This window comes from Littorina saxatilis, linkage group LG14, assembly GCF_037325665.1.
Source record: "Littorina saxatilis isolate snail1 linkage group LG14, US_GU_Lsax_2.0, whole genome shotgun sequence".
Taxonomy (NCBI): domain Eukaryota; kingdom Metazoa; phylum Mollusca; class Gastropoda; order Littorinimorpha; family Littorinidae; genus Littorina; species Littorina saxatilis.
Genome location: NC_090258.1, coordinates 6,801,202 through 6,812,950, shown reverse-complemented (window position 1 = coordinate 6,812,950; position 11,749 = coordinate 6,801,202). Strand labels below are relative to the sequence as shown.

General features: G+C 45.2%; 2 protein-coding genes across 3 annotated transcripts in view; one reads left to right on the top strand and one right to left on the bottom strand.

The window, feature by feature from the left end:
* Positions 1-233: 233 nt before the first annotated feature.
* Positions 234-9,206, bottom strand: LOC138946812 (uncharacterized). The gene is made up of 2 exons (XM_070318214.1): positions 9,197-9,206; positions 234-8,299 (listed from the first exon to the last, which is right to left on the bottom strand). The coding sequence occupies exons 1-2, from the start codon at positions 9,204-9,206 to the stop codon at positions 234-236; spliced, it is 8,076 nt and encodes a 2,691-aa protein (XP_070174315.1).
* Positions 9,207-10,998: 1,792 nt separating this feature from the next.
* LOC138947010 (uncharacterized) overlaps positions 10,999-11,749 on the top strand; it is a 44,154-nt gene continuing 43,403 nt past the window's right edge. Inside the window, exons 1-2 of one of the 2 annotated variants that reach the window (XM_070318436.1) lie at positions 10,999-11,134; positions 11,408-11,749. The exon at positions 11,408-11,749 is cut by the window's right edge and continues 75 nt beyond it. In XM_070318436.1, coding sequence (XP_070174537.1) covers positions 11,744-11,749 — 6 coding nt within the window. In that variant the 5' untranslated portion in view covers positions 10,999-11,134; positions 11,408-11,743. The remainder of the gene's footprint in view (positions 11,135-11,407) is intronic. The other variant, XM_070318437.1, reaches the window with a different exon arrangement.

Sequence of the window (11,749 nt, the reverse complement as noted above, 5' to 3'; positions counted from 1 at the left end):
GGAAGAAAGAGAAAAGAGCAACTGAGTGTAGAATGAACAGAGCAGTAAAAACCAACATGAAAAAACAAAAAACCAGTCGTGCAGTTCCCTCCGGTTGACATACTGAAACGGTAGCCAGTCGAGGTTAACTATTGACCTAGTTTATTGTGACATTTCCCCACTAACCTTCCCACCATGCACGCTACACGTTTCCCAGATGGAGAATATAGTCCTGCTTCTGTCCTTGTTCTTTATTATCCCGTGCTTTGCCTCTGTTCGCGTGGCGGTGTGTATTGTGCGTATTTCTCTAGCAACGCCGTGTATTTCTCTAGCAACCAAGCTTCTGTCCATTTCTCTTCCAACACAACATTGTTCTCTGGCAACGCAGCGTATTTCTCTTTAACCCGAGCTTCTGTCCATTTCTCTTCCAGCGCAGCGTATTTCTCTTTAACCCGAGCTTCTGTCCATTTCTCTTCCAGCGCAGCGTATTTCTCTTTAACCCGAGCTTCTGTCCATTTCTCTTCCAACGCAGCGTATTTCTCTTTAACCCGAGCTTCTGTCCATTTCTCTTCCAGCGCAGCGTATTTCTCTTTAACCCGAGCTTCTGTCCATTTCTCTTCCAGCGCAGCGTATTTCTCTTTAACCCGAGCTTCTGTCCATTTCTCTTCCAGCGCAGCGTATTTCTCTTTAACCCGAGCTTCTATCCATTCCTCTTCCAACGCAGCGTATTTCTCTTTAACCCGAGCTTCTGTCCATTCCTCTTCCAGCGCAGCGTATTTCTCTTTAACCCGAGCTTCTGTCCATTTCTCTTCCAACACAGCGTATTTCTCTTTAACCCGAGCTTCTGTCCATTCCTCTTCCAACGCAGCGTATTTCTCTTTAACCCGAGCTTCTGTCCATTTCTCTTCCAGCGCAGCGTATTTCTCTTTAACCCGAGCTTCTGTCCATTTCTCTTCCAACGCAGCGTATTTCTCTTTAACCCGAGCTTCTGTCCATTCCTCTTCCAGCGCAGCGTATTTCTCTTTAACCCGAGCTTCTGTCCATTTCTCTTCCAACGCAGCGTATTTCTCTTTAACCCGAGCTTCTGTCCATTCCTCTTCCAGCGCAGCGTATTTCTCTTTAACCCGAGCTTCTGTCCATTTCTCTTCCAGCGCAGCGTATTTCTCTTTAACCCGAGCTTCTGTCCATTCCTCTTCCAACACAGCGTATTTCTCTTTAACCCGAGCTTCTGTCCATTTCTCTTCCAGCGCAGCGTATTTCTCTTTAACCCGAGCTTCTGTCCATTTCTCTTCCAGCGCAGCGTATTTCTCTTTAACCCGAGCTTCTGTCCATTCCTCTTCCAACGCAGCGTATTTCTCTTTAACCCGAGCTTCTGTCCATTCCTCTTCCAGCGCAGCGTATTTCTCTTTAACCCGAGCTTCTGTCCATTTCTCTTCCAGCGCAGCGTATTTCTCTTTAACCCGAGCTTCTGTCCATTTCTCTTCCAACGCAGCGTATTTCTCTTTAACCCGAGCTTCTGTCCATTTCTCTTCCAACGCAGCGTATTTCTCTTTAACCCGAGCTTCTGTCCATTCCTCTTCCAGCGCAGCGTATTTCTCTTTAACCCGAGCTTCTGTCCATTTCTCTTCCAACGCAGCGTATTTCTCTTTAACCCGAGCTTCTGTCCAGTTCTCTTCCAACGCAGCGTATTTCTCTTTAACCCGAGCTTCTGTCCATTCCTCTTCCAACACAGCGTATTTCTCTTTAACCCGAGCTTCTGTCCATTCCTCTTCCAACACAGCGTATTTCTCTTTAACCCGAGCTTCTGTCCATTTCTCTTCCAACGCAGCGTATTTCTCTTTAACCCGAGCTTCTGTCCATTCCTCTTCCAGCGCAGCGTATTTCTCTTTAACCCGAGCTTCTGTCCATTTCTCTTCCAACGCAGCGTATTTCTCTTTAACCCGAGCTTCTGTCCATTCCTCTTCCAGCGCAGCGTATTTCTCTTTAACCCGAGCTTCTGTCCATTCCTCTTCCAACGCAGCGTATTTCTCTTTAACCCGAGCTTCTGTCCATTTCTCTTCCAACGCAGCGTATTTCTCTTTAACCCGAGCTTCTGTCCATTTCTCTTCCAGCGCAGCGTATTTCTCTTTAACCCGAGCTTCTGTCCATTTCTCTTCCAACGCAGCGTATTTCTCTTTAACCCGAGCTTCTGTCCATTTCTCTTCCAACGCAGCGTATTTCTCTTTAACCCGAGCTTCTGTCCATTTCTCTTCCAGCGCAGCGTATTTCTCTTCCAACGCAGCGTATTTCTCTTTAACCCGAGCTTCTGTCCATTTCTCTTCCAGCGCAGCGTATTTCTCTTTAACCCGAGCTTCTGTCCATTTCTCTTCCAACGCAGCGTATTTCTCTTTAACCCGAGCTTCTGTCCATTTCTCTTCCAGCGCAGCGTATTTCTCTTCCAACGCAGCGTATTTCTCTTTAACCCGAGCTTCTGTCCATTTCTCTTCCAGCGCAGCGTATTTCTCTTTAACCCGAGCTTCTGTCCATTTCTCTTCCAACGCAGCGTATTTCTCTTTAACCCGAGCTTCTGTCCATTCCTCTTCCAGCGCAGCGTATTTCTCTTTAACCCGAGCTTCTGTCCATTTCTCTTCCAGCGCAGCGTATTTCTCTTTAACCCGAGCTTCTGTCCATTTCTCTTCCAGCGCAGCGTATTTCTCTTTAACCCGAGCTTCTGTCCATTCCTCTTCCAACGCAGCGTATTTCTCTTTAACCCGAGCTTCTGTCCATTCCTCTTCCAACACAGCGTATTTCTCTTCCAACGCAGCGTATTTCTCTTTAACCCGAGCTTCTGTCCATTTCTCTTCCAGCGCAGCGTATTTCTCTTTAACCCGAGCTTCTGTCCATTTCTCTTCCAGCGCAGCGTATTTCTCTTTAACCCGAGCTTCTGTCCATTTCTCTTCCAGCGCAGCGTATTTCTCTTTAACCCGAGCTTCTGTCCATTTCTCTTCCAGCGCAGCGTATTTCTCTTTAACCCGAGCTTCTGTCCATTTCTCTTCCAACGCAGCGTATTTCTCTTTAACCCGAGCTTCTGTCCATTTCTCTTCCAACGCAGCGTATTTCTCTTTAACCCGAGCTTCTGTCCATTCCTCTTCCAGCGCAGCGTATTTCTCTTTAACCCGAGCTTCTGTCCATTCCTCTTCCAGCGCAGCGTATTTCTCTTTAACCCGAGCTTCTGTCCATTTCTCTTCCAGCGCAGCGTATTTCTCTTTAACCCGAGCTTCTGTCCATTTCTCTTCCAGCGCAGCGTATTTCTCTTTAACCCGAGCTTCTGTCCATTTCTCTTCCAACGCAGCGTATTTCTCTTTAACCCGAGCTTCTGTCCATTTCTCTTCCAACGCAGCGTATTTCTCTTTAACCCGAGCTTCTGTCCATTTCTCTTCCAGCGCAGCGTATTTCTCTTTAACCCGAGCTTCTGTCCATTTCTCTTCCAACGCAGCGTATTTCTCTTTAACCCGAGCTTCTGTCCATTCCTCTTCCAGCGCAGCGTATTTCTCTTTAACCCGAGCTTCTGTCCATTTCTCTTCCAACGCAGCGTATTTCTCTTTAACCCGAGCTTCTGTCCATTTCTCTTCCAGCGCAGCGTATTTCTCTTTAACCCGAGCTTCTGTCCATTTCTCTTCCAGCGCAGCGTATTTCTCTTTAACCCGAGCTTCTGTCCATTTCTCTTCCAACGCAGCGTATTTCTCTTTAACCCGAGCTTCTGTCCATTCCTCTTCCAACACAGCGTATTTCTCTTTAACCCGAGCTTCTGTCCATTTCTCTTCCAACGCAGCGTATTTCTCTTTAACCCGAGCTTCTGTCCATTCCTCTTCCAGCGCAGCGTATTTCTCTTTAACCCGAGCTTCTGTCCATTTCTCTTCCAACGCAGCGTATTTCTCTTTAACCCGAGCTTCTGTCCATTTCTCTTCCAACGCAGCGTATTTCTCTTTAACCCGAGCTTCTGTCCATTTCTCTTCCAGCGCAGCGTATTTCTCTTTAACCCGAGCTTCTGTCCATTCCTCTTCCAACACAGCGTATTTCTCTTTAACCCGAGCTTCTGTCCATTTCTCTTCCAGCGCAGCGTATTTCTCTTTAACCCGAGCTTCTGTCCATTTCTCTTCCAGCGCAGCGTATTTCTCTTTAACCCGAGCTTCTGTCCATTCCTCTTCCAGCGCAGCGTATTTCTCTTTAACCCGAGCTTCTGTCCATTCCTCTTCCAACGCAGCGTATTTCTCTTTAACCCGAGCTTCTGTCCATTCCTCTTCCAGCGCAGCGTATTTCTCTTTAACCCGAGCTTCTGTCCATTCCTCTTCCAACGCAGCGTATTTCTCTTTAACCCGAGCTTCTGTCCATTTCTCTTCCAACGCATCGTATTTCTCTTTAACCCGAGCTTCTGTCCATTTCTCTTCCAGCGCAGCGTATTTCTCTTTAACCCGAGCTTCTGTCCATTTCTCTTCCAACACAGCGTATTTCTCTTTAACCCGAGCTTCTGTCCATTCCTCTTCCAACGCAGCGTATTTCTCTTTAACCCGAGCTTCTGTCCATTCCTCTTCCAACACAGCGTATTTCTCTTTAACCCGAGCTTCTGTCCATTCCTCTTCCAACACAGCGTATTTCTCTTTAACCCGAGCTTCTGTCCATTTCTCTTCCAACGCAGCGTATTTCTCTTTAACCCGAGCTTCTGTCCATTCCTCTTCCAGCGCAGCGTATTTCTCTTTAACCCGAGCTTCTGTCCATTCCTCTTCCAACGCAGCGTATTTCTCTTTAACCCGAGCTTCTGTCCATTCCTCTTCCAACGCAGCGTATTTCTCTTTAACCCGAGCTTCTGTCCATTTCTCTTCCAGCGCAGCGTATTTCTCTTTATCCCGAGCTTCTGTCCATTTCTCTTCCAACGCAGCGTATTTCTCTTTAACCCGAGCTTCTGTCCATTTCTCTTCCAACGCAGCGTATTTCTCTTTAACCCGAGCTTCTGTCCATTTCTCTTCCAACACAGCGTATTTCTCTTTAACCCGAGCTTCTGTCCATTCCTCTTCCAACGCAGCGTATTTCTCTTTAACCCGAGCTTCTGTCCATTCCTCTTCCAACACAGCGTATTTCTCTTTAACCCGAGCTTCTGTCCATTCCTCTTCCAACACAGCGTATTTCTCTTTAACCCGAGCTTCTGTCCATTTCTCTTCCAACGCAGCGTATTTCTCTTTAACCCGAGCTTCTGTCCATTCCTCTTCCAGCGCAGCGTATTTCTCTTTAACCCGAGCTTCTGTCCATTCCTCTTCCAACGCAGCGTATTTCTCTTTAACCCGAGCTTCTGTCCATTCCTCTTCCAACGCAGCGTATTTCTCTTTAACCCGAGCTTCTGTCCATTTCTCTTCCAGCGCAGCGTATTTCTCTTTAACCCGAGCTTCTGTCCATTTCTCTTCCAACGCAGCGTATTTCTCTTTAACCCGAGCTTCTGTCCATTTCTCTTCCAACGCAGCGTATTTCTCTTTAACCCGAGCTTCTGTCCATTTCTCTTCCAGCGCAGCGTATTTCTCTTCCAACGCAGCGTATTTCTCTTTAACCCGAGCTTCTGTCCATTTCTCTTCCAGCGCAGCGTATTTCTCTTTAACCCGAGCTTCTGTCCATTTCTCTTCCAACGCAGCGTATTTCTCTTTAACCCGAGCTTCTGTCCATTTCTCTTCCAGCGCAGCGTATTTCTCTTCCAACGCAGCGTATTTCTCTTTAACCCGAGCTTCTGTCCATTTCTCTTCCAGCGCAGCGTATTTCTCTTTAACCCGAGCTTCTGTCCATTTCTCTTCCAACGCAGCGTATTTCTCTTTAACCCGAGCTTCTGTCCATTCCTCTTCCAACGCAGCGTATTTCTCTTTAACCCGAGCTTCTGTCCATTTCTTTTCCAACGCAGCGTATTTCTCTTTAACCCGAGCTTCTGTCCATTTCTCTTCCAGCGCAGCGTATTTCTCTTTAACCCGAGCTTCTGTCCATTTCTCTTCCAGCGCAGCGTATTTCTCTTTAACCCGAGCTTCTGTCCATTTCTCTTCCAGCGCAGCGTATTTCTCTTTAACCCGAGCTTCTGTCCATTTCTCTTCCAACGCAGCGTATTTCTCTTTAACCCGAGCTTCTGTCCATTTCTCTTCCAGCGCAGCGTATTTCTCTTTAACCCGAGCTTCTGTCCATTTCTCTTCCAGCGCAGCGTATTTCTCTTTAACCCGAGCTTCTGTCCATTTCTCTTCCAACGCAGCGTATTTCTCTTTAACCCGAGCTTCTGTCCATTTCTCTTCCAGCGCAGCGTATTTCTCTTTAACCCGAGCTTCTGTCCATTTCTCTTCCAGCGCAGCGTATTTCTCTTTAACCCGAGCTTCTGTCCATTCCTCTTCCAACGCAGCGTATTTCTCTTTAACCCGAGCTTCTGTCCATTCCTCTTCCAGCGCAGCGTATTTCTCTTTAACCCGAGCTTCTGTCCATTTCTCTTCCAGCGCAGCGTATTTCTCTTTAACCCGAGCTTCTGTCCATTTCTCTTCCAACGCAGCGTATTTCTCTTTAACCCGAGCTTCTGTCCATTTCTCTTCCAACGCAGCGTATTTCTCTTTAACCCGAGCTTCTGTCCATTCCTCTTCCAGCGCAGCGTATTTCTCTTTAACCCGAGCTTCTGTCCATTTCTCTTCCAACACAGCGTATTTCTCTTTAACCCGAGCTTCTGTCCATTTCTCTTCCAACGCAGCGTATTTCTCTTTAACCCGAGCTTCTGTCCATTCCTCTTCCAACACAGCGTATTTCTCTTTAACCCGAGCTTCTGTCCATTCCTCTTCCAACACAGCGTATTTCTCTTTAACCCGAGCTTCTGTCCATTTCTCTTCCAACGCAGCGTATTTCTCTTTAACCCGAGCTTCTGTCCATTCCTCTTCCAGCGCAGCGTATTTCTCTTTAACCCGAGCTTCTGTCCATTCCTCTTCCAACACAGCGTATTTCTCTTTAACCCGAGCTTCTGTCCATTCCTCTTCCAGCGCAGCGTATTTCTCTTTAACCCGAGCTTCTGTCCATTTCTCTTCCAACGCAGCGTATTTCTCTTTAACCCGAGCTTCTGTCCATTCCTCTTCCAGCGCAGCGTATTTCTCTTTAACCCGAGCTTCTGTCCATTCCTCTTCCAACGCAGCGTATTTCTCTTTAACCCGAGCTTCTGTCCATTCCTCTTCCAACGCAGCGTATTTCTCTTTAACCCGAGCTTCTGTCCATTTCTCTTCCAGCGCAGCGTATTTCTCTTTAACCCGAGCTTCTGTCCATTTCTCTTCCAACGCAGCGTATTTCTCTTTAACCCGAGCTTCTGTCCATTTCTCTTCCAGCGCAGCGTATTTCTCTTTAACCCGAGCTTCTGTCCATTTCTCTTCCAACGCAGCGTATTTCTCTTTAACCCGAGCTTCTGTCCATTCCTCTTCCAGCGCAGCGTATTTCTCTTTAACCCGAGCTTCTGTCCATTCCTCTTCCAACGCAGCGTATTTCTCTTTAACCCGAGCTTCTGTCCATTCCTCTTCCAACGCAGCGTATTTCTCTTTAACCCGAGCTTCTGTCCATTTCTCTTCCAGCGCAGCGTATTTCTCTTTAACCCGAGCTTCTGTCCATTTCTCTTCCAACGCAGCGTATTTCTCTTTAACCCGAGCTTCTGTCCATTTCTCTTCCAGCGCAGCGTATTTCTCTTCCAACGCAGCGTATTTCTCTTTAACCCGAGCTTCTGTCCATTCCTCTTCCAGCGCAGCGTATTTCTCTTTAACCCGAGCTTCTGTCCATTTCTCTTCCAACGCAGCGTATTTCTCTTTAACCCGAGCTTCTGTCCATTCCTCTTCCAGCGCAGCGTATTTCTCTTTAACCCGAGCTTCTGTCCATTCCTCTTCCAGCGCAGCGTATTTCTCTTTAACCCGAGCTTCTGTCCATTCCTCTTCCAACGCAGCGTATTTCTCTTTAACCCGAGCTTCTGTCCATTCCTCTTCCAGCGCAGCGTATTTCTCTTTAACCCGAGCTTCTGTCCATTCCTCTTCCAACGCAGCGTATTTCTCTTTAACCCGAGCTTCTGTCCATTCCTCTTCCAGCGCAGCGTATTTCTCTTCCAGCGCAGCGTATTTCTCTTTAACCCGAGCTTCTGTCCATTTCTCTTCCAACGCAGCGTATTTCTCTTTAACCCGAGCTTCTGTCCATTCCTCTTCCAGCGCAGCGTATTTCTCTTTAACCCGAGCTTCTGTCCATTCCTCTTCCAACGCAGCGTATTTCTCTTTAACCCGAGCTTCTGTCCATTTCTCTTCCAACACAGCGTATTTCTCTAGCAATAGTGTCCGTTAAGAAATTTTTTTTTTTTAAATCGAACTTAGTACAGGAATACCCTAGGCTGTTGATTTGTGGATAACTTTGGTATATATTTTCCTTCGGGCCTTCGGGACCATTTTCGTGCATAAAACAGTTTTTCTGAAGCATAATGTTTACTTGGTTTTCTGCAGCATTATTGCGATTAACTTTTTCTTCAGAATAGTCTGTGACAGTTTTTCTGGAGAAAAACGAACGACCTTGTAAAGTAGCGTTTGTATTCGTCGCCCCCTGGGATAGTATAATAGTTTGTTCCGCAGTGTACCAATCAGAAGGCGTGTAGCATAAGGGCATTATATTCAACTTCAAAATACATTCGTGTCATGCACAACTATTGGTAATTCTGGATGAGTCCATCTCTCGACAGAGGGGGGCTCGCGTGCTCCAACATTATAATGAGCCAGTACAACATGCTGCAGAAAAAGTGTAAACAGGTTTTCTGCAGTAAAACAACAGCACCGTTTTACTGCAGCATTCTTGATTTCAATTTTACTGCAGTAAAATGTTTTGCTCCAGAAAAACCCGTTGCTTCGGCGAAAGATGACATTATGCAGAAATGCTGCAGAAAAGACAGTTTTTCTCCAGCATTTCTGTTTTTCTGCAGAATAACTGAATAATGCCAAAATGCTGAAGAAAAAGTGTAAACAGTTTTTCTCCAGTAAAACAACATCACCGTTTTACTGCAGCATTCTTGATTTCAATTTTACTGCAGTAAAACTGTTTTACTGCAGAAAAAAAACGTTGCTCTCGCGAAAGATGACATTATGCAGAAATGCTGCAGAAACAAACAGTTTTTCTCCAGCATTTCTGTTTTTCTGCAGAATAACTGAATAAAGTCATAATCCGCTAAGGATACGGGTCGCCATTGCACACTCAGAGGATGGGCGGTGCCTTGCTGTTCCGTAAAGCACCCACCGACAAAACTCGCTTTTAGGTATTTTTTAGATAAAGATAGTATTATCTGACAGCATTTGAATTGTCATTCTTTAGAATAAATCACGCTGATATTGTTGATTTAAATGTTTACTTTGTCTTGTTAATTTTTTGCTTGATAAACAAAAAGGGTCCCTGCCTGAACATAACATTTAGAGGGTCACCTATATAGAGTCCGTCCTGATTGGTCAAAAAGCCATATGGGGCACTGAATTGGTAAAATATGAGTTATTTTGTTTATTTATCGTGTATTATTAGTGTAATCCCTCTTTAAGGAGAGGGCTGGTCGTAAAAAAGCAACAACTTTGTGCTTATACCATTACCCTCGTAAATAAAAAATAAAATTGTCATTGTCATTTTCATTTGACTCGAAGGTGTGTATAACCTCACTATTTTTCTGAAATTCAGAACGATCCATCAAATCAAAACATGCCTGCTAAGATACTCAAGAGAATAAGGATCCCAAATTACTGGAGTATTTAATGATTGTGCTAATAAAAACATCAATGAATGTTGCATATTGCTAAGTTACTGAGCGTGATCAGACTCGAACGAATGCCATCGAGTTTGGTATCAAATGGAATAGTTGTTTCTCAGGAATCCAATGGTTAAACGATCATGATATTTGGTTAAAATGGGAGGTGGTAATGTTACTTGTTGTTCTGTTCTTCTTGTTTCAAAATTTTCTCGGTGTATATCTAACATGTTTTATTTCTCTAAGACTAAGAGCAGGTTGTTTAAACAAGGCATTGTGTCTTACGCCTTATATCAATTGTGAAATAAAGATACATCATTCAGTCTCACTCACCAACTATCTCTGGTTTTCTGGCGACACCACAAAAGTGCCCTCAAACCTAAGTAGGGCAACGAACATACAAAAACACACAGACAGAGCGAGAGAGAAAACTTGACCGTGTTTGACTCTCTCTCTCTCTCTCTCTCTCTCTCTCTCTCTCTCTCTCTCTCTCTCTCTCTCTCTCTCTCTCTCTCTCTCTCTCTCTCTCTCTCTCTCTCTCTCTTTCTCCGCATTAATTTTCGTTTCCATTTTATATTCTGGTTGCTCTTAGCATTTTTGTAATCTATCAATTCGTTCCATTTGTATGCTTCTTTAGTGAATATTATATGTTTAGTATTTGTTTAAGGACAGGTTGTTAGACAAGGCAATGTGCCTTAAACCTTTATCCTTGTAAAATAAAGTTCGTTCGTTCGTTCTCTCTCTCTCTCTCTCTCTCTCTCTCTCTCTCTCTCTCTCTCTCTCTCTCTCTCTCTCTCTCTCGTATCTAGAAAAGGGCCCACAAACCAAAGTAGAGCTACGAACATACAACACAAACACACACACACACACACACACACACACAACCTTGACAGAAAAGCAAAAGACAGAAAGACACAAGAATCAGGGGGTGCAGAGTGTAAGGAAAAGACGGAACGAGTAGGGGGGGGGGTAATGTGTGGGGGGGGGGGACATGGAGGGCCTTGAGGTACGGAGGAGGGGGGGGGCGGCGAGCGAAGGAGGCATGAAGTAAAAGGTAGAGGCGACTGGCTTGGGGATTCGGCGAAAAGGTGCGTAGGTGGGGGTGGGGATGCATGGGGTGGGGTGAGAGTTAGGGGATGGGGGGGTTGGGGGGATAGGAGAAGGAGGTGGAGGGACTAAAGAGGGATCCCCTCCCTATTTGCTAGGGGGGACCCCGGAAAGAGGCCTGGGTATAAAAACTAGCGTTTGCCTGTACGCCGTAGAAATACAACAGCAAACCTCGTCGCTCTCTGTTTGTGTGGTCACCTCACGAAGACGTAATTTGACGTTGGCCCTCCACCAGCCAGAGTGTACGAGTTTGCCATTCAAGTTTGTGTGAACACACGTGTGAGAAAAGGAGAGAACAATTTTAGAATAAGAAGAAAACGTTGACTTTTTTTCAAGATACACTGAAACAGTTAATAACATTAAGAGCAAAATAAAGTAAGAAAATATAGATAAGAAGGTATCAGAAAGTAACTTGCTTACTTTTGTGTAAAAACTGAATACAATTAACAAACCTTTACCAAAAGACACATTATTCACTTGGGAACAAGTATTCGATCTAGCTGACAAGTTTTGATTCTAGCCATGTTTGTTTTTATCGTTATACCATTTCAGCGGAATAGATTGCCGAAAAAAGAATCCAGCTGAATTAAGCTTACACCAAATTATATCAAAGGTGGACACTAAATTCTTGAGATAGCAAGAACTGCGCACACCACAGTCGCTGACATCACCTGTTCCTGGGCGTTAATTGAAGATTAAGGAGACACGACAGGCTGTGATGCGATGCTAAAGACGCTTTAATCTCAGCTGTTTATTTGAAGAACTGGAGAACTGATTGCCGCGATTTCTGTTGACATTCTAATTTTGCTAGATTCACGTGCAGAGTTTATTACGTCATGACAAGATTCCTTCATTGACGAGAGGAGTACATTGGACACTGACAGCACGATGAAG